The 22,557-nt window shown below is 41.9% G+C and overlaps 1 protein-coding gene and 1 long non-coding RNA gene across 3 annotated transcripts in view; one reads left to right on the forward strand and one right to left on the reverse strand.

Annotated features, from left to right (window-relative positions):
- LOC144323300 (uncharacterized) overlaps window positions 1-6,533 on the forward strand; it is a 61,895-nt gene extending 55,362 nt beyond the window's left edge. The window contains exons 3-4 of the long non-coding RNA XR_013388713.1: window positions 3,601-3,702; window positions 5,828-6,533. This is a non-coding gene — a long non-coding RNA (uncharacterized LOC144323300). The remainder of the gene's footprint in view (window positions 1-3,600; window positions 3,703-5,827) is intronic.
- The window catches only part of LRIG3 (leucine rich repeats and immunoglobulin like domains 3), a 49,110-nt gene that overhangs the window by 8,040 nt on the left and 18,513 nt on the right, over window positions 1-22,557 (reverse strand). For both annotated transcript variants that reach the window (XM_077913612.1, XM_077913610.1), the window contains exons 4-14: window positions 12,575-12,706; window positions 11,890-12,033; window positions 10,727-10,870; window positions 10,269-10,412; window positions 9,673-9,816; window positions 8,428-8,508; window positions 7,446-7,517; window positions 4,886-4,957; window positions 4,228-4,391; window positions 1,882-2,202; window positions 405-686 (exon numbers count right to left, since the gene is read on the reverse strand). In XM_077913612.1, coding sequence (XP_077769738.1) covers window positions 405-686; window positions 1,882-2,202; window positions 4,228-4,391; window positions 4,886-4,957; window positions 7,446-7,517; window positions 8,428-8,508; window positions 9,673-9,816; window positions 10,269-10,412; window positions 10,727-10,870; window positions 11,890-12,033; window positions 12,575-12,706 — 1,700 coding nt within the window. The remainder of the gene's footprint in view (window positions 1-404; window positions 687-1,881; window positions 2,203-4,227; window positions 4,392-4,885; window positions 4,958-7,445; window positions 7,518-8,427; window positions 8,509-9,672; window positions 9,817-10,268; window positions 10,413-10,726; window positions 10,871-11,889; window positions 12,034-12,574; window positions 12,707-22,557) is intronic.

The following is a 22,557-nucleotide window of genomic DNA, read 5'->3' on the forward strand; positions in this document are numbered from 1 at the left end:
AAAGACACACTCTGGTTTCCAGAACGGTACAGTAGACCAAGACAAGAGAGGATAGGTCCTTCCCAAAGTGCTCACATGACTTATCTTCTTATACGTGTTTCATAGGGTGGAGACTGCGGGTAGAGCCTATGCGATGGGGAGAGTAGGGGAGAGGAAGGTGATTCCTGCAAAAACGGGGAAGCGACACAGCATTTACTCTTCCCTGACCCTTGAAAGAGAGGAATAGACTTGTCCCATCGGCCACACACACAGATGTAAGGCACTCCTGGGAAGCCGTCTGTTCTTTCCAGGGAAGGGCAGTGTCCTATGCATTACCTCTCACCCTCGCAACTTCTGACACTTAAGGCCTTTGGCCGAGCTAGCGTGTTTAATTTTTATCACGGAATCTGACAATAACCACTTACCCAGGACAGTCAGAGTTGCATTAGCAGAAATGCTTCCCGCACTGTTCTGGGCTGTGCAGCTGTAAACCCCAATGTCCTCTATCTTCACATCCACAATAAAGAACACATCATCCTCAGGCATAACATGCATGCGTCTCTCCCTCGCGGCTGGGAAGTCTGTACCCCCATCCTTCTGCCAGGCTATCTGTGGGGCTGGATGTCCCAGGGCAGCGCACTCCAAGCGCGCCATGGCCCCGGCACGGATGGTGAGGTCCATGGGGGTCTTGGTGAAGGAAGGGAGCACTGAAATCAGATAAAGAGTGTGTATTAGTGCTACAGAGTTTTAAAGATTTTCATTCTGTTTTGTTTTTAACGTATACTCACAAATGCCCCTGCCATAGGTCAGGCAGAGGTTATTTCTGACTGCAAGACAAAGAATCTAAAGTTGAGATGAAGAGATCCCCTCAAGATTACACACAGGTACAGAAAGGATGAGGTCAGGCTGACACACGGGTCACCTGATGGACAGACTATACAGCTTTCTACTTTCTCCCACTTACTTTTTAGTTTCCTCAGTAATTATCTGGGAGATCTTGGGCAGATCAATTCACCTCTTTGTACCCAGACCACTCATTTCATCATCATCATCATCATCATCTTTTTTTTTTTTAAGTCCCTCCTGGCTCTAACATTCTGTGACTTCAGATACATGTTGTGTCCTACAATTTTATTTTATTATTTATTTATTTATTTTTTCTTTGTGTCCTACAATTTTAAACTCAAAATCGTTCTATGCATCAGGCCTCCGCAGCCATTTGTGGAATGAATGCATTAATGAATCATACACCAAAATCTTTTACCCTGGAAGGTACAAATAATTAAATAATAAAGTGGTAAGGTTCCTGTCATTAAAAAAAACAAAAAACAAAAAACAAAACGTATTCGGGTCACACAAAGCAAACAATTATGTATTTTTATTAACGGCAGCTAATACTTGGTGCATTTAGTCAGCATTCACTGTATTCCAGGCTAAGTCCTTTACACCAATTATTATCATACCTCCGTGAGGTAGGTACTGCTGTTCCTAATTGAAAGATGTGGAAATGGAGGCACAGGGAGGTTAAGCATCTTGCTAAGAGTCACTCAGCTGTAAGCAGGAGTGGCAGGCTCCAAAGCCAGATCTCTGAATTAAAGGTGGGGTGCTGCAAAGCCACCCTTCATGGCCTCCCACATCAGACTAACACGTTGCAAACTCCCAAAGAGTGGACCACACAAATGACGTGTGGTTCCTCTCCGTGCTACCCACCAAGACGGGGTCCTGCACACGGGAAGTGCTCACGTAGGTACCAAGGATCTTGACGTTGTGGACTGAGAGGCAGAGAGAGGCAGGGTTAGGTGGGGAACCATGAGCAGGAGACAGCGGTGGAAGGAAGAGAAAGAGAGAAAACCAAATCTAAAAGGCGTCTCTACACGCAAATGGAAAAGTCAGGTCACATACTATTTACTGTAAGCTTGGCTTTGACAGAGTAGGATGAACCGAAGTGATTGGAGATGACACACTGATATTTCCCTTCGCTGGCAAATTCCACGTTGCGGAGCCGGAGAATGGTGGTGTACTCCATCACCTCGCCGCCCTGCGCCCGCAGGTGTGCGTAATTTTCCATTTCGGCATCGTGCAGTAGTTCATTGTCTTTTTTCCAAGCAAAAGTCATTGGGGAGTCACTGCTGCTGGCGGCTGAGCAGATAAAACTCAAATTGGAACCTTTTATTGCCGACTGTGTTTCTGGCTGAACGGTGATCTGGGGTTTAGGAAAATCATCTGTTTAAGAAGGAGAGGAGGAAACAAAACCATTTTAAGGCTTGAGAGTCCAAACGCCACTCAGGTTTTCATACCAAGAAACTCCAAACAGACGACGGCTTGCGTGTGACCCTTTGTGTAGGCTTCCCAGATGGGACTAACGGTCCTCATGTGGAAAGGACAGCCCAGGAGAGCGTTTATACACGAATTTCTTCACTTCAAATAGACACTGAGACCTATTTATCGGTCATTAACTGAGAGGAGACTCTTTCTTTGGAATATAGTTTATCCTAGGCTCCTTAGGCTTTAAGATTTATATATATATATATATATATATATATATATATATATATATATATATAAAAGAAATCAGTTAAGAAGTTTCTAGGCTCATGGATCATCGTTAAAAGCTACTAGTAGGAACTGCAATTTTTCCCACATTATCCACGAATAAGCAGCAGCAAAATTAAGAAATCAATATCACTAAAGACAGCAATTAACACCTCATTTACCAAAAACAGAACCTGTCTTAAAGAGCAGTAATTTTTAGATAGAGTTGAAACAAATAATCCTGTAGCAAAAGAAAAACCATCTCTCAAAGTCCCTGTGAGACCCTGGCTTCCGCCTGGGGTTGAGGGTAGACAATCAATCAGGCCGCTATGCTACACTGTCAGCGCTACATGGTAATTAGAGCTGGACAACTCTTTCATTCCAAATGGTTATTTTTAGTTCTCTGTTACTTTTTGGAAAAGTCACCTTTTTTGAACTGCAGTTTCTTGGAGATGCTCTAAACCCAGAAAGGAAACAGCTCAGATCTACCAAAAGATAGTTTCTGGGTGCTCTGGAAAAAAATCGTCCGAGTGCATACATGCATGTGTTTGGTGTGAGCATGCACGTGTGTGGGTGAATGGGGCTTGGGAATGCTCTGGTGACCCCGACGCTGCTCACTTCCAATATCACATTGTCATCAAGACGGTTTCTTCTTCCGTACGACTGTTCTAAAGTTCTCATCTGGTAAATCAATGTTTAAGATTCACAACGGAGGGACTGAAAGAAAAATCTACGGATACCATACACACGTCTCAAAATAACGGAGTTCTTATCTTGGGACTAGAGAACTGCGAAATAAGCACCATGGGAAAGGCATGGCTCGGGCCCTTCTAAGTGAATGCCAAAAGCTTATTTAGATCCAAAAGCTACATCAGACGTTTTATTTCCAGAAACCGTTGGCACCGTTTAATGCTGCAACCTAAAAAAATATATTTTTCTTGTACTTGACTAAACAATCACAGGCAAAGCAGTTTCAAATAAATTTTTAAAGGCCAGTGTAAAATCGGGTTCTGTAATATCTTAAAACATATGCTGAAGTTAAAGCAAACTTTGATTTCGTGTTCTATCTGCACATTTATCTTTACCCAGGTCTCCATGGCAGTGCGTAGTAAACAGCAGGGTAGTGCGGCAGACAGTAGCCTGCACCAGGGAGAAGAAAACCTGGGGTTTTGACCTGGATCTGCTGACTCGGTATGTGAGGTTTGGGATTTCTAGCGCTGAGATTCTTAGACGCTAAAACAATGGACCTTACATTGATTTGCAATCCATTCAAACTTTCCAGTACTTGTAATGCTTTACCCAGCAGGAGCACAATTTTTAGCTCATAATTTTCTCTTTCTACCCCAACACACAGCATTTACACAGGGGTAGTTCAGCCTCTCAACAAGCCTGAAATTGGGGAGGGCGGTCTGCAGACTTCCCTTCCCATAGACGCAGACACTGAGATTTAGGGAAGTTGGGAGGGCCGCGAATGCCCATCAGTTCTCCCAAGATCCAACGTCCTTCTTGTTCCACCAAACCACCCTGGTGTCAAAACACAGACATTTTAGGAAACTCCTTCTCCTCTGTGACATTAAAATCATCAGCATGCTAGAGATCCATTTTCATCTACCTCAGCAGAAATAAAAGCTTCATTAAGAGAACAGAAGCTTATGCAAGACCACTCATTGGAGGGGAAAAAAGAAAAATGAAGGCAGAGGCAACAGTTACACTCACCACACACAAAGCCATCTGGGCTAACAGCAAAAATACTTCTTCCTTTTAGCAGCTGAGGATGGGCGCAACTGGCATTTACAAAGCTCTGAAAGTTGTTTTCCGCCACCCACTGTGGGAGCCATTTTAGTTGGCAATCGCACAAAAGGCTTGATGTATTTAAATGCCTGAGGAGAGTAATTATGTTCAATTTGTTTTATATGAAATGCAGATTCTACGAGTAAACTAACTCAAGTAAATATTAACAAAGCAATGAATGCAGAAACAAAATATACACACCCCATGCAATAAGTATTCTCTAGTTCATCTTAAAATGTAAGAGATGTGCTAGCACCGTGGTGTTGTTCCTGCTACCTCCTGAGGGAGAGCCGCTGATGTCCTGAAAACACCTCACTCCTCAAGACCCGCTACTATGCTGGGCCTTGCACTGCATTAGGTCCCACAGATTTAAACTGCAAATTCGTAACAGAAACCAAAAGATACTCCTCTTCTCAACAAAGGGAACAAATCACCAAGTCCCTTTGCTTCCTAGTATAAAAAGTATGCTGAGAACATGCTAGATGCTTTTTATAGACACGTGATCTACGTGGGACATGCCCCAGGACAGCTCCTCTGACACCGTGTTTTATTTGAAACTCTTGGAAAGGAAAGGAAAGCTTACAGTTGCTGAAGCTTCTTCATTTGTGAAAATGCATTGCCTTGTAATGACATGATTGCGTTGTCACTCAGATCTCTGAAAACAACCAAATTGAACACATTAGAGCAAATCATGGTCACCGTAGGCCTCCTGCAGAAGCTGAACCCGTATGTGTCCCCCCAACCCCCCATTCACCAAACTACTCCATGTGCTGAAATGCACCGACCTGGCAACTCCAAAAAGAACCCATTAGGGAAGTCTGGACCAAAGAACAATAGTATTTGTATCAGAGGCCGGTTCTGTCATAGTAAAAAAAGACCTGTTTTATATCATCACGTACAGGTTATTTGACTCATGAGGATTTAAGCTGTTTTGCTGTATTCTTTCTTTTTTTTTTTTTTTGTAGTTTTATGGTTTGTTCTGCTGTACTGTTTTACTGTGTTTTCAATATTCAAATTAGTAACCAATAGTAACTTTAATTTTTTTAAATTTTTTTTATAAATGTATTTTTTATTGGTGTTCAATTTGCAATAGTAACTTTTAAATACACAAGTAAAATTTCTCATAGTTATGCTTTAAAAAAAAACTCTCGTGTATAAAATACTTTCTAGGACATGCACTGGGTTAAAGGATTTACATTGACATAGTATTACATTTATTCCTCACAGCAACCCAAAAGAAGATGGTTTTACTCTGTTTACCAGGAAAGGGGCAGATAAAAGGTGGACTCCATTATTTTCAGTTTCAAAACCTATGCTCTTGGTCAGTAGCTCATTCTGCTCCACACAACTCACCAGTGGAGACAATAAGATGTTCAGACAAGATGTACTTGCTAAAACACACTTCAGGCAGGGCATTTAAAAAACCGGAGAATATTCTAGGCTGACTTTATTTTTAATTAGTACTTGTGAGCGGTTTGAGTTAAAGCACTCTCCACAATGATTACTACTGTGTTTTCCTTTCCAGGGTCAGGGTATACAAAAAAGGATTCTGAATGAGATGGGGGCAACAGAGGACAGAGTGAAGGTACCGAATGTGGGCAGAGAAAGAGGCTGGGAGAGTCAAGAAGGCTTAGGAAACTAAGCAGAGGTTAATACTCCACTGATCCACTAATTCCACTTTCCCAGAAATGGAATGGGTCAGATGACAAACCCTTTGGCTAGTTTCCCTTTGAAAATAATTTGTTTCAAGAAGTCCAGCAACACTGGTCCGCCCTTCCAAATTCTGCTTTGCAGAATCATCCGACTCCGGCCTGAACTGCTCTGTCAGCGTGGCTGGCAATCCAGGCCTCCCTCAAACTAATAAGTGAGTCAGAAGACAGCAAGGTGGTCGCACACAACGGCGAAATCTTCTCTCCTGGTACTCAATGTGCATTCAAGCCTTGAACTTCTTTTGTCCAAGTTAATGGATATTAAAGCTTTTGGCTATAAACATTCTCTAATAGTCAGGGTGGAGATATTTTCTCTGACTTTGTACTCTTGCCACACACATGTGTAAGACGTACGCATGATTGTAAGAAGCTGGTTGCCTCAGTGCAGGTTTTGCAGGTTTTGCCTCCTATCAGGACTGTCTAGCTTGCACTTCTAGTGGCTGGAAAGATCGGCATCCCTAAATGTCATTTGAAAAATATGTGCCAGGAGTTACTAAGAGGGGATGGCACAGAGACTGTGGGGACAGGAGCTAGTGTGGCACAAGGATACTTGTGGCAGAGGCAGCCGTGGCTTGAGTCTTGCCTCTGTCAATTGCGACCCGATGGGTTGGTAGCAAAACTGAATAAGAGAAAGAACAAAGATGGAAAAACAGGTGTGTGATTTATAACGCAATGGCAGCAATGACAAACTAATCAGTCTCAAAGCAGTGCTACTACTCTCCTAATGTCACTCCTGAGGACCACGGAGAATTGTCTTTTTTAATCTTTAAAATGCAAGTCAGGGGCGCCTGGGTGGCTCAGTGGTTGAGCATCTGCCTTCGGCCCAGGGGTGTGATCCCGGGATCTTGGGATCGAGTCCTGCATCGGGCTCCCTGCATGGAGCCTGCTTCTCCCTCTGCCTGTGTCTCTGCCTCTCTGTGTGTGTGTCTCTCATTAATAAATAAATAAAATATTTTAAAAATAAATAAATAAAATTAAAAAATAAAATGCAAGTCAATGGAATCAATGGACACCCAGCACCTTCACTTCTTTACTTAAAAATAAAGGTAACAGAAGCTATTGACTAGTTTTCTTACAAGGATTAAATGAGGCTGTACATAAATACCTGCCATAATTCCTGATGTATAGTAAGTGCACAATAAATGGCAGGTTTTTTAAAAAATTAAATGTGTCACTACTTGAGAAAAATAACGCAAAGAAAACCCAATAATGTGTAGTGATGTCCTCAAATGCAAAGGAAAATGTTTACCTATTTACTTCCATACAGATACAGGCAGGTAGATAAACAGGTAGGTAGAGGATAAGCGGGTATGAAAATATACTTCATGGTATGGAGAGGATGCCAACAAATCTACATTCTAGTTTATCTCTCATGGCACATAAGTAGATAACCATCCCAGACTCTTTTAGGGTAATTAAATTCCAGTCACTCACAGATGTTCTAATGCGTCCAAACCAGTAAAGGCCTTTTTGGTAATAGATCGGATCCGGTTTCCCTGGAGTATTCTGGGGGGGGGAAGGAAAAAGTTACATTGGAACAGTTAAAGTCATTTGGAGGTGGAATTCTCATGAAAAGAATTGCTTTTAAAGTCACTGTGGATGATTCTATTTTCTTCAATTAAACAATATGTAAAAATGTATTCATGCCATCTTGTTCAGTGATACAGGTCAGCATGGTCTCAAAGCATTCAACAGAAACCCAGCCAATACAGGTATTCAATAAGCTACTCTGGTGGTTACTGAAGCTGTGATTTTCAAAGTCCTCTTAGGAAGAGGTAGAAACTTCCAAGTAAATGGTCTTAGAACTGTAATTAGTGCAACAATAATAGTTCAGATCTTCTCCTTTCCCTTCCTCCCCATGGACACTTTCATCATCCTTGAAAGTTTAGGGTTATATGGAACTCAGCTTGAAAATTTAAAACACAGACTTTGGGCATCTACAAGGCCACTTTAAGGCTGAACAGAAGCAAGTTTTTTTTTTTTTTTCTCCTGTACTGCTTGGAACCTACTGCAGTGTCACCAGCAGACTCTGGATCATGTCACTTAAAAATCCCTGTGAGCAGGATGCAACACTGAAAGTTTCAAAATGGTGAAATTAGGAAATGTACTTTTACAATGGTAATCCCAAGATTCTAAGCACTCAGAACAATTTAAAAATTTTTGTCTAGATATTAACATAAGTACATACGACTCACCAAATGTTGAATAAAACACTCACCGAAGTGTTGAATAAAACCACCATACCAAGGAAGAAAAGCTAATTAATACCCATCTTGTAGAACAATATTCATTTGGGGAAATGACCAAGGGAAGCAACCAGATTGAGCCTCTAGTCCTGAATTCTCTCAAATCTCAGAGTGGACTTCACGGAGTAGAGGTCAGAGAGTGAGGCAACCATGGAGCAGATCCTACTCACAGCCGTCTCAGTTTGTCCAGCCCAGAGAAAGCACCGTTCATGTCTTCAATAGTCCAGGAAATTTCATTGTTCTTCAGATCCCTGATTATAAAAAAAAAGAAATGTTACCGAAACTGGTACCAAGTACTTAACAAAAGACAGAAGCGTTCTCTTCAGAGATATGCTCAGAAAGCTAATAAGATCACCACCCAGGTGGCATGTAATTCGTAATAAATTCCTCATAATCCCCCACATCATCTCCACCCCTTTCAAAACAATAGAAAATTCTTTCCCTCCCCCATGCATCCCTTACAGCCTGGCCTCCTCCCTCAACAACACTTTAAGTTTTTGCCCAAAATCAGGACAGTTGATTGTGTTCTATTAATTCCTCTATCAACAGGACTAAATTCTGAAAGGCATGAACAGTCTGAAACATACACTAAACTCTAATACCCCGGGACGCCTGGGTGGCTCAGTGGTTTGTTGCCTGCCTTTGGCCCAGGGTGTGATCCTGGGGTCCCGGGATCGAGTCCCATGTCGGGCTCCCTGCAGGGAGCCTGCTTCTCCCTCTGCCTGTGTCTCTGCCCCTCTCTCTCTCTCTCTCTCTCTGTGTCTCTCGTGAATAAATAAATCAAATCTTAGGAAAAAAACAAAACTCTAACACGCCTGCTCCAACCACACCAGTCGGAGTTGGCCGAAGCACACAGCATGTCTTTCAATTATGTAATGCTTCAAATAGTGAACAGAGCAAAAGTTTCTGACAGGCAAAAACCAAAAGCCCATTGCACAATGTTAAAACAAACATTTCAGAGATTTTTCAAGGGTCAATTCATCCAACTCTCTCTTCTTTCTCTTGGGACAGAGATCAGGTCTGGATACACCTGGTCTGACTAACAGGCATCTTCCTTCCCTGCCCTTGGTATCTATCTTTTTGCTCCGGGTAATTTCTAATCTGCATTTTTATAAAGAAAAAAATCAGTGGATTTAAAATCGCTTCCCTTTCGAGCAGTTGCCAACTTCCTGGAGATCCCGAGAAGGCTAAGTGTAATCACCAAACCAATCTGATCATTGTCCTTTTTAATCCCCCTAAGAAACACATATGGATAAAATGGACTGATTTTAATCAAACTGATCTGGGAAAGATTAAGACACTATTTCTGAGGCTGTACACATTTCCTTCACAACAAAGGAAATCTGCTTGGAGAAAAGTGGGCACATTTAGGAACCAATTAGGTTCGTGTACAGAGAGCAAAATGTGTAACTTACAGAGTCTTTAAACTGGAAAGCCCCCGGAAGGCACAATCAGCAATGTAGCTAACTTTGTTATTCCCAATGTGCAGGGTATTTAGTAAGCTTAGGCCCAGGAAGCTTGAATCATCCAGCCTCGATAAGTGATTGAAAGTTAGGTCCCTGTTTAAAACAAAAACAAAAACAAAAACAAAAAAAAACAACACACACAAAAAAAACAACAAAAAGAACAAAAACCAAATAACAGCTTTTATTTTCCAATTCAAAACAAGGATGTGTTTCCAAACAACGGGTAACATACGTAACCACGATAATCCTTACTTTAACACTCTGCCTTCTTAATAATGCTCGGGTAAACATTATTGCTAATCCTGGCAATTAAAAAAAATTCTCTTTATTTGAAAATAACCACCACGGATCTAGCCCATGTGGCCTAGAACTCAAACGGCAGAGCCGGCTTCAACTTATCCCAACAAAAATAGGACCGGGTTGCATGTGAAAAAAGCTGTCACCTTGGAAACTTTGTTATGAGCATTTCACAGATCAGTGGTAAGCAGCTCATGCGCTGGCATGATCCCTGCTCTCGAACCTGAGGAGAATGAAAGGCAACTCACAGCTCGCTGAGTTTCTGGCAAAACTCCCAGGCATCAGGGCTGATCCTGTTGATGGCGTTTTGGCTGAGATGAAGCTCCTGCAGCATCAGCAAGCCGTAAAGCCAGCCTTTGGTGATCTCTGTTAGGTTGTTATGGTCCAGCTGCCTACATTCACAGTAAGATTCAAAAGCAGGATTGAAAGTTCATTATCTAGTCTCTTCAAAGGAGACGTATGATTACAAGCTAGTACATACTCCTATTGTTACAAGATGTTTGGCTTTTGTTATATAAAGACATCAGCAAAATTACCATGTGGCTGTAGGGTCTCAGGCATGTTACTGGAGACAAAACTGAGTATTACATTATAAGATTGTAACTTATGACATTTTCACATAGGATTTCAAATAAAGCTGCTGCATGCTCACCGAGCACACCATGATCGCATCACCAAAGCAGGAGTTGTGGTAAGCTACACTTACAAGACTTCCATGTTGCTCAGCCCCCAAAAAGCGCCATCCATAAGTTTTGTTACTCCATTTCTTTGCATTTTCAGAGACTTCAGAGCACCAAGCCCTTGGAATGTGAGCCCATCTACGTTTTTAATCTTGTTTCGGTTCAGTTCACTGCATTGGACAGAACAGTTAAACCAGCTTAAATGACAAATTCTGGAGGTAGTAATAAAATGTGACATTACTACAATATAGTGAAACCAGCCGGTGTTAAATTACACAGAATGTTTTTAGTTTCTAAACATTTTTATTGAGGAGAATTTTGATTTATTAGCAGGGAGTGAATTTCCTTCTGAGACGTGTGACGGGTTTTCAGAATAATGAAATATTGAAATTAGACTACACTTTAATGTCTAAAACACTTATCTACTCAGTATATTTGTTTTTAAATTGTCCAGAGTGAGAATATTAAATATTATGTTAAAACATGAGGTCTGTTCAGGGGCAGGGCCGTCAAGCTTACCCTGCTTACAAAAGTTGCCCTCTCTTTGACGATTCTTTTTTACGTTTAACGCTTCCTCTTTAAGGCAGTCATTTGCAACCTTGGTTGCACACTGGAGTCACCTGGGGCGGGGGGGGGGGGGGGGTTAAAAATTACCATAGCCTGGATCTTACCCCCAGAGGTTCTAATATAATTGGTCTGGGGTGTGGCCTGGACATTGGGATTTTTAAAAGCTCCCCAGTGTCTATAATGTGCAGCCGAGGTTGAAAACCACCAAATTGTAGGAGCCTGTTCACAGATCATTCCACCACTATTAACGAGACAGCTCTCTGCAGCCACTTAAGCTATCAGAGCCTCCTGGAGTTGTTGGTATTATTTTCATAAACCACAGCTGTTGGGAGTCCCCATATTTGGCCAGTGCCACAATGATGCCTTTGTATGGAGGTTGTTCGATGATGACACTGTTCATTCCTTTGGTAAGACCTGAACCTGCCCCGTCAGGCAGGAGTTTGCGCTAGGTGACTGTGAAGGTTCCGTCCAATTCAGAAACTCTAACCATTCCAGTTCCCAGCGGGATGACAGCCACATCCTTGCCTCTAAACTCCTCTGGTCACACTGTGGGTTTTAGGCAACAGACACCATGGGTTTAGAGGAGGTGAGGAAACACCACCTAAGAGAACATTTTACTTACAGGTGTTGCAGCTGGGGCAGTTTAAACATCTTGGGTGGGATAGCGGAGATCCGGTTCCGGTTCAGCTTCAACACCAGGAGTGTATTGGCCAGATTGTCAAAATACCCGGGTTCCATTGAAGTGACTCGGTTGCTGTTGATATACCTGTTAAAAGTGTGAAGATGAGCTTCTCCTTCTGGCTTGTTGGAAAGTTAAGGCACATACATTGTCTCCACTATCATCTCCAGAGAACCTAAGCATCGTTTATATCAGTGGACACTTAAAAATGGAATCTTTAGGTCCCTGCAGGTCAAGGCTGACTATGATCCACACATACTGCTAAGAGGGACTGGAATATTTGAAGGGTATAAAAACTTGGTAGAGATACTTATCCAACTTTGAAAAAACTCATTTATTAATGGAACGAGCAATGATTTAATTTTTTAAAGAAGCATTTTTCACTCCATATACTTTTTCTAACAAAGGATATCTAATTTTTTGTAACCCAAAAGTGCAACAATAAGGACTGATTATTTGGGTTTACAGTAAATTACACACCAATAAGAAAGTTACACTGCTGATTCACCACCAACAGGTAAAAAAAAAAAAAAAAAAGCAGAGTTTGTTATATCTTAAAGTTGATTTTTTATTATGACTTGCTATTTTTATTATAGGTGAATATTTCTGTTATAAAGACTTGACTTACAGATATTTGAGTTGTAGGGGAGGAAGGGGAGTTTTAAGCTCTGAAATATTATTGCTGCTCAGGTCCAAAGTTTCGAGGGACTGAAATTGTTTCAGATGCTCAGGTAATATCTCAACAATCCTGTTTCCAGCTCTGGAATTTAAAGATAGCACAGATGACAGGGTTAATAGTACAACAATCTGAAAGATAAATATTTTCCATTCCTAATTTGTTCTTCAGAAATATGGAAAACTGTTTGCTCTGAATTCTACTTTTAAAAGTTAAACAGCAATTCTTATGTCACTTTAGTTTCATCTTAAGCAGTAAATTATGATATTAGAACGCATGAAAAACATTCCTGTATAACTCCGGGTGTGTTTAACAGCTGTGATTATCCAAGTGCTATGCGCTTAAACCGTCTGATTTTTCTTTATGTTATTTTGTTACCAGTCCTTCCTTATCATTTTTACTAAATGGTATGTAAAATGACTAGCACTGAGTTGGCATTCCAGGCACCGGTGTGTGAGTGCCCTATTCTTTTTCCTGATTCCTAATCTATTTCTAATTCTTCTCCTGGAGAGACTACCCATACTACAATGAACTTAAAATACTTAGCAGATTTTTTTTTTTAAAGCCATGCTAGAGAGCTCTCTTTTTCTTTAAGAAAGAGCAAGTTTCAATGTATTGCCACAGTCTTCTAAACCAGTAGATACGCTCCAGGGCTTTGAGTATTATAAAAATACCACATAAAATCACACCAGTCTAAATAATCTCTAGTTAATTACATTAATAAAGTTGAACATTAACAGTCTTAAACACCAGACCATGATGACCAATACGGTAGCCACACGTAGCATTTTAAATTAAAATTAAATGTTCAAATTTCAGTTCCTTAATCACAGTGGCCACATTTCAGGTCCTCAATACCCACATGTGCTTGGTGGCTGTCATATGGGTCAGTGCACATACAGAACATTTCATCACTGAAAGTTCCACTGGTGAGCCCTATACTAGACCACAAATGAGAAACAAAAAAAAGAGGCCAAGTCACATCTCTTAAAAGGTCATCAATACAACAGCTTTCAAGGGGGGATATTCAGCATTAAATGACAATCTTGCCAGAAAACAGGAATCAAGTTGATGTGCAAGCCATCTTATTTGTCATATTAGATCAAGTAGCTTGAACTTCTTAAACCATCATTTGGCAGGGGAAAACAACATGCCCAGGTAGGAAGGCCAGGACGGAAACAGAGTCCTCTTACAAAGAAGGTCTCCTTATAATCAACGGAACAATGACACAATCCGAAGGCTCTGGGGAGACCTCTATACGTGATACGTCACATGCTGCTGTTTTTCTACATAGTCTACAGTTAAGCCTCATTTAATGAGAAAACTTGGGAAATAGATCTCATAGGTGTATCTTTCTACCAATGACTTATTTCTATAGCGCTTTGAGGTTATTAAGCTCTTCTGCATTATCATAACACACAGGCCTCGCCTCTCACCGTCTCAGAAGGTCCCTGAGTTACGCACCTCATCCATATTTTCACAAAATCCCATGCTGAGTTCCTACACGGCACTCTCACCCTGCTGGTCTTCTCTGCCATACTAGGAGCGCCTCTATGTAGGGGGATAGGTCTTTACCCCTCTGTCCTGGACTATATACGAAGCCCAATGATGCTGAGAACACCTCAAACATCAAGCCGAGGCTAAGCATTGTTCATAGATTACACCACTTAATCAGAATAACGTTTCTCTAGTATATGTATTATAGGTAATTGTAAAATTAGGATAACTAGAGCTTTTAACCTAATGAGGCCACACGGGTCCCAAAGCAGTCGCCGAAGGCTTGTTTCACAGAATACAGCATCAATTATATTTTGTCAATTAAGTTCTTATGTGGAGATGCGCCCCCAGAAAGGGCCACTACTTCCCACCCTTTCAAAAATGCTGAACCTCTGGTTTCATACGAATGTGGGATCAACACTGGCTCTTGGAGCCATCCCTATGCCAACACTAAGGATGCCTTGGAAACAGGGTCTCCCCAGTCTTGCTTGCACCCCAGGAAGACAACGCAGGGGTCTGTACGTGTTTGCCATCCACCAGAGCAGAAGACCAACTTCCTGAATATGTGCCAAGGTCAGGTGCTGATTCACCAGCAAGAATAATAAGGGCAGAAAACAGGTTGGACCTTTTCTATTTAAACAACAACAAACAAAACTTCTCTCAAAATATTGTTAGAATTCTCCATATCTTACTTTTAAGGACTGTAGGGAATCTCTACATTCTGAAGCAGCCCTATACAAGGTAACGGGCATAGGTGATGTCTATCTTAGGAGCTGAACTTATCTGTGATAATAGTAAGGTTTTTTTTTTTTTTTTTTTAAAAAGGTTTTACACTCCTATGTACAAGTAACAAATATCAAGGCCCTCAGTCTCCCATAAAGTCTTACAGACTTTGTTTAGAGTCAAGTCAGCCATGACCTCTGATTTTGACCATTTCCCACATCTGGATTTGCCAGTGTATAAACTCCTTGATCTAGTTGTGAGGTACAGGGTAATGCAAGCGAGACAATTAGTCAATCTCTAGATCCCGGAGATGGAGTTAGTCCAAGAGACAAGCCACAGGGCCTTAGGGTCAGGGTGTGTGGGTACAACAAAACCACACTTTAGGGGACAGCAATGCGCTCTTAAACACATAACCCAAATGTTTGCATTACCAGGATGTCCTCCCACAAACAGCAGAGGAACCCTGAAATGCGCCCCCCTCCCCCATCGCCCTCCCCGGTCCCCAGTCACTACCTCCCATCGAACTCTGCATCTGGCTTTGGCCCGCAGGCTGTCTGAGGCTAGTACAGCCACACGTAACATTTAACAACACAAAGAAAATGCTCGGCTATAGATTTTTTTAATAAATGGAACAAACTGGTTTTTTGTGGGAAGGAGAAGGAGACCCACAGGTGTCTATCACATTGGTCAAATAAGGCTACGGTTTGGATAACAGGGCATACAATCTTTGGTTTATACGTTCATTTGTTTATTAAGTAATTATGAACAAGGTATTAAAACTGCCAATTACTTGAGTGACGAATAAAATTTTCCTTGCAGTTAAAGTATGCTCCAGCCAAAGCCAGCAATTTCCTGAACTGCACACTTCCTAAATTGCAGTGTGAAAGTGCTCAGTTACAGACGGAGCGTGTACAGTGCCCTCTTTGTCAGCCCTGCCTCCTTGCACAAAAATCCCTTACAACTGCCAGGATAATAGGCCCTGTATCACAGAATTTTAACTCTGTTCTAATGGAACTGAATTAAATCCAAATACCAGTTTCATATGAGCGCTCAGACTAACTGACAAATAACCACCTGATATGTACCGGATTGAACAAAACAAACTTGCTTTATATCAGGCAAGAGTTTTTAAAAACAGGAGACAACTCCACTAAAAACTAGATTGAAAAATCCTTTTAATCACCTAAAACCTTCAAAATAAACACAATTCTAATAGAGCTGGTCACAAATAGCCACTTCTAAAAGACAAAGATTCAATTCAACCCCAGCTTAATTTTTCTCCACATGTGGACAAATGCCAAAATTGATGAACACACTGAAAGCGCTGCGGTTGATTAATATTTATTTCTGGCAGGATGTGCAATGCTTTAACAAAACAAACTGCGTGAATACCTCTTTCCATGACTTAATGCAGAAATATCATCTCTCCATTGTTCAAAAGTCACAATGTGTAAGCAGTGTGAGTATCGGAAGGCATTTCAACCTTGTGCAAATCCATCTCAAAAAGACCGTGAACATGCTGGTCATCTGCGTTTGTTGACAGTACAAGGTGTTCCATGGTCAAACCACTGCCGAGGTCAAGTATAATTAGTCCCTTGTGGACATACACAGGCCTGGGGGCTTGGTCTGTTGGAGCACAGATGGTCCCTCAGGCTTCCAAGAGGCCACAGGAAAAACAGAGGAGTCCCAGGTAGTCCAGCCTGGGCTTCTTGGGCCCAACCATAATGGTTTCACTTTGCTGCTAACTTCCCCTTTCAACCCACTTTCCCAAATACCTTTAAAATGCAGAGGCAAATGCAGCTTACTATTTTCTCAGGGTGGTATTTGCTCAGAGAGTGCTGAAAATCTAACGAGGAACAACCTTCATATGGTCCCTGACCTCATAGAGCTTACATTCTAGTGGGGCCAAGAGGCAGGCAGGCAGAAAGGGTCACCAGATATCCGCTGTGGTAAGAGGGCAGTGGAAGAAGGAAGAACAGCTTCCCAAAAAGTGGTGGGAGGGGTCAGCAAAACTTCCCACGGCAAGGAGATGGGCCAGTGCTCCAAGCAGAAGCGAGTGCGAGTAAGGCAAGGCTTCCCTTTGAGGAAATGAAAACAGGCCTTGATGGCTGGAGTCAAGGGTTCATGAGTCAAGAATGGGGAGAGATGAAGTCCAAGAGTGAGGTAGCCGGGAGGGGAGGAGGGGAGGTCAAGTGGAGCCCGGTAAACCACACAGGCATTGGGACTTTATCTCAAGATCAGCTGCAGGAGGAGGGCAAAGGATTTTCAATATGGGGTGATGATATCAGACATGCATTTGAGAAAGCTTGCTCTGGCAGTAGTGGGAAGGAACACGGGTGGGGGCCAGGCGTGTCCAGGTGCCAGGAGGAGGTGCAGAGGACTGATGACAGTGTGTCGGGGTAATGATGACTTTTTGCCTAGCCATCCACTTGGGGGGTGAGGCCCCAACTCTTCATCTGGTTTCCTAGAGCACAGGCTGTGCTCTTCTCCTCCCCTGACACAGAGGTTCAGGCTTCCAGGTCTATAGCCTCTGGACACCAGAACCCAGTTCAGTTTGCGAGAGTCCCCATCCACTCTCCGTTACCACTTATGAGTGTGTTGCTGCCAGGAAGGCCTCTAAAGCGTGGGGTGCACACGAGGATCCCAGCTGGCTCAGGTGTGAGATGCTACTGACCATTTTAATGTAATGACTGGGAAAATGGACAAACGTGTTGTTCTCATACACAAGACCGTGTTCATTTGTTCGGATCCTCTGAACGCCTGCACCGACCGTAAACTAAGTTATAACCGTAAAACGTAAGTCATGAGGTTAGTGACACGAGCGCTGGGTAAGATGAAGACTGGTTTTACGTCTGACTCACTGCGATCTCCACAATGCGTAAGAGTCACAGAAGAATTTCATGGACTCTTAAGTGGATATGAATGGTGTCAGTTTATTTCCAAAGCCTTGAAAGGAGAGTGAAATATTCTTTGTGAGGAACAAGAATATCAGGTTTTTTCACTCTGGAATTCCTGAGCCAATTAAACTGTAGCTTCCTGATGAATAAGAAATATCTGTCCATAGGTTCAACTGTCTCCTACCTATTTCACAAGGTAACAGGCAGCTTAAGGCTTCACCACTGTGATGTGTAAAGAGAGACGTGCAATCTGGGCTATTTAAGAGAAGGTTGCGTGCCTGTGGCATTTACCTTTTAGAGGAGGGGTGTGCAGTGAAGTTTATGTTGAAACCATTTTTTTTTTATATGTTGCAACGCCCTCTCTTCTTAGAATGCATCACTCCAACCACAGCCCTGGAGTCTGGTTCAGTTAGTCAGCTCACATCGGCTGACTCTGTGGTCATCCTCTACAACCACAGATAAAGCACAGTAACCGTATTGACTTGGGACAGTCGGCCTAGCCCCAAGGAAATACTGATTTCTACCTTTAACTTGATTTCTACATTCAAACTTGCAAGCAACCACGTTAGCACCCATGTATAAAAGAATTACAAGTTGTTAAAGAAAACACTACATTTTGCAAATAAAGGTCACTTGCATTTCCAACAAGAGCTTTCTTCCCCCAACAAAATGCTTCCTTGAAGACTCCCTTGGCCAGAATAACTAACACCCCATAATATTAGGCTTCTTTTAACAGAGAGACTTGGCAAGCAAAGAACCTCTCCCATGCAGATAAAAATAAACTGTCTCTGCTCATCTTTTTTCTAAAAAGATAATTAAGAAGTTTCATTAAAAGAACACATGCTCAGACTGGTCCAGTGGTACCGTGGCATCAAAGAATAACGCCAGCTAGGAAACTTCTGCAAGGAGAAAGATTCTTGATTAAGAACTAATGATACTAAGCAGCAAATGGGCCACTGTAAGGAGCAAAAAGCCCATTCTTTCAGATAAAAAAAAGCCATGTCACCATAAAATAGAATTGTCTTTTGGATCAAGAACATGAATGAAGATGGTCGTAATATTTTAATAAAAAGGTTCTACGACAATCAGGGCCCTATATACGTGCTAATTATAATACGTGTTATAAACGTAAAACAAATAAGGGTCAAAAATCCATTACATCACATTAGAAAACAACCCTTTTGGATCACCAAGTGTGTCAATTCAAGGTTAGTTCTTTCCGTAAACAGAAATTTAAGGGTGAACCCCTTAAAACTTAAGATGCCAAAGATACTTACTGAATAATTATTTTAATCTGAAATAATTTAATTATGTACAATACAAATGAACTCTCATTTAGTAGACTTTAAATTTTTTCCCTGCCTCTCTTTTGGGGCAGAGGCTTTCATTCTTTTTTTTTTTTTTTTTTTTTTTTGTGGGGCAGAGGCTTTCTATACAGATTTTCATATGCCAGACCATTGTTACAGTTCAGCTGTGAGTTTGTGTTTCCCCCCTTCCTTGTGGTTTACTTGTGAGTAGAAAGACTAATTCATCTTTGGTTCCCCGAAACTCGGGATTCCATGATTGGGTTTGAGGCCATAAATGACCAGTGCTTCATCCAGAAATTCTAGATCAAGCTGGCTGGTAAGGATTTATTTGAAGTGTGGTTCGAGATGCATATGTACATCAGAAAATGGTATGACCATCACAGCTACTGGCCCCCAAAAAGTAAAACTGCCTCCCATACATTAGCCCATCTGTTAAAAGTAGGATCTTGTTAATGAAGCAATTCAAATCATAGTTCCTACCAAGGGGATTTTGGTTCTCTTCTTGGTTGTGTTTTGATTTACTTGACTCTGCGGACCTTGATTTTCTCACCTGTCAAGCAGGAAGGCATTGAATGGGATGATCTCATGCATGTCTAGGAGCTGTGATTCTGGATATGGAGGACAAGCCCTGCAGAAGGCCAGATTTGCTTTAAAAAAAGGCTTCATGCCATCGTTACACAGAAAATGAAGCCTCCTGCAGAACCTGGCCTCACTCTGGGGGGATTTCAGCTCCATTGGGAGTCCCACTGCCTGACTGCCCGCCTTCATCCTTGGTTTACTCCCTCATTTTCCTGGGGCATATCCTCCACTAGCTTCCCACGCACAGAGGTGCTTCCCTCAGCCCCCAGGTTTGGAAACGTCTTTATAAGACTGATGGTTTGAGTGTAGGCAGAGCTTAGCAGTCATTCTCCCTTTGGGATTTTGAAGACATTGTTTTACTCTAACCCACAGCACTGATGGAGGTACTCACTGGGGAGCCAGAGGCTATTCTGATTCTCGATCCTTGTGTTTCTCAAACTTGGACAGGCATCAGAACCGGGGGGCAGGGCTTCTCTTCCAGCAGGTTAGGTGGAACCTGAGAACCTGCATTTCTACCAAGTTCCCAGGTGATGCTGATGCTGCTGGCAGCACACAAGAAGAATCACTGTCAACCCTTACAGGTGGCCCTGTTTTGTGTTTTATCTTTTTCCTCCTCTCAGAGCTTCTTTTTACTCCTGGTATTCTGAAACTGCCCAGGAATGTCTACAGAGTAGGTCTTTCAATTGCTGGCACTCAGTAGGGCCTTTCAACATAGAAACCTGTGTTTCTTAGTTCTGGGATATTTTTTTTGTATCTCTGATGATTTCCTTCCTTCTACTCCCGCAGACGTCTCTGTGGAATTCCAGTTAGGTAAGTGTTAGACTTTAGCCTGGTATTCCTTTTTTCTCATTATTTCCTCTCCCATTTTCCATCCCTTTGTCTTTCGGTTCTTCTTTTGGAGCAAGTTTTCAGCTTTCTTCCAACACTTTTATTGCCTTTTAAAGCATCTGTTATATTTTTAACTTTTAAGAGTTCATCCTTATTTTCTCAATATCCCTTATTATTATTATTTACCATTCTTCATTTGTTTTGTGGATATCACATCTCTTTGCTTTCTGCACATATTAGGTTGTTCTGAGGTTCCCTTTTTCTTCCACTGTCACTGGTTCTCTTTTCCCATTCATTTCAGACATTCATTCATTCATTGAGATGGGGAGAGAAGGGCAGGAGGGGTAGATGGAGAGAATCTTAAGCAGGCTTCACACCCAGTGTGGAGCACAATGTGGAGCCTGATTTCACCACTCTGAGATCATGAGATGAGCTGAAACCAAGAGTTGGATACTTAACCGACTGAGCCATCCAAGCACCCGGCAGACAGTGATCTTACTAGAAACTTCTACAAAAGTCTGGTGATCACTGGGCTAACTATTCATGTTTAATAAAAAACAGTCACAAGCTTACTGAGGGCTGTGTGGGGAATAGATTTGTTGACTGGTGAGTCCCACCACGTGATGGGATCTCCATATGTCTAATTGCTCCAATCTTCCAATCTCTAGCCTGGTGGGTCTCAGCATGATCGCTGATATCCGGGAGGGCTAACAAGCAAAGCAGCTGGAACAAGGGAGTGTCATCCTTAGTGTTCAGATGAGATTTAATTTCCCTGATTGCAGAATATGCTACCCTCAAGCCCCACCTCTTCCTTGCCCAGCTGGGCTTATGTCTCAAATTCTAGACACTTACTGCCTCAGCTCTGCAGAGGGTAACTTCTAGTCTTCTGCCTATGTCAGGCACTAGGCTTTGAGTTTTAGAAGATGAATATGGAGGAGAAAGCAGGAGGTCTCATCGCTTCTTATAAAAGAGTTTTAACCTATCCCCCATTTGGAGTCCTCCTGTGCACCGCAGGTCCCAGGAGAGCTGGCACCAGCAGGCACCTCCTCCCCCACACATCCCGCCAGTGCCACAACCTCTGCAGGTGGAGTGATCCGCCTCCCGTCCCCACGCGCCCTCCCTGTTGGTACTGCCCTGGCCAGAGGGCAGAGCACACAGGTTTCCCCACACTCTACCTCCCCTCCCAGAACACTCTCAGGCTTGGAGTTTTTCAGTAGGTTTGTAGTGGGGAGGGTCCCAGGGAGGGTACTCAGACAATAAAGAGATTGGACTCCCCCACCCCTCGCCACAAAAAAAGCCTGCCCTTATAGGCTCTGAATTTCTGAACTCAGAATGGAACTGCAGGGGAAAAAAAAAAAAAAAAAAATCTGCTGCTTTTGGGATCCACTCCATTTTCTCTCTTTTAAGTCGGTTACAATTTGTTTGCTTGCAAAATTTTTACGACATCTCTTATTTGGACTATCTTCTTTCCTATTTCAACTTTGTTTCTGTCTGTGTGCATTTTTTTTAGCCCTTGCTTCCATTTTAAGGGAGTTTTAAGAAAGAACAGAATGAGATGAATACATTATATTCAGTCCACCATCCTTAATCCGAAGTTTTCAATAGAAAGCCAATCAATGAATAAAAATGGCTTTTCTCTAAAAACCAACATAAACCACAAAACCTTCCCTCAAAAGAGCTACTGTAATTTTTTTTTTACTGAAAAAAAGTCACCCAACTTAGATTTGTGTATTTTAATTAAAAATTAGCCCATATAAGGGATTTTCATTTTAGATGATTGCACAAACCAGAAAACATGGCATCATTATTCTGAGCCTCAAATTAATAAATTGTTCTCATACAGAAGATTAATTCTGTATGAACACATCAGGTTAAATTGATACTTTATTTTCTGATATGGTCCACAGACCAACTGACTAGGAACATCACAGATACAAAATTTCTTGATTTAACCACGTATTTAAATTGTTCTTGTGAATAAGGCACAGATAATGTGGTGATGATCATACAAGCAGGTATGCTTACATCCCTTATCTTTATCCACAGACACGAACCTTTAAAGGAAGCTGCTATAATACAAAATCAATGTACAGACATATGATGC

This window comes from Canis aureus, chromosome 11, assembly GCF_053574225.1.
Source record: "Canis aureus isolate CA01 chromosome 11, VMU_Caureus_v.1.0, whole genome shotgun sequence".
Lineage (NCBI taxonomy): Eukaryota > Metazoa > Chordata > Mammalia > Carnivora > Canidae > Canis > Canis aureus.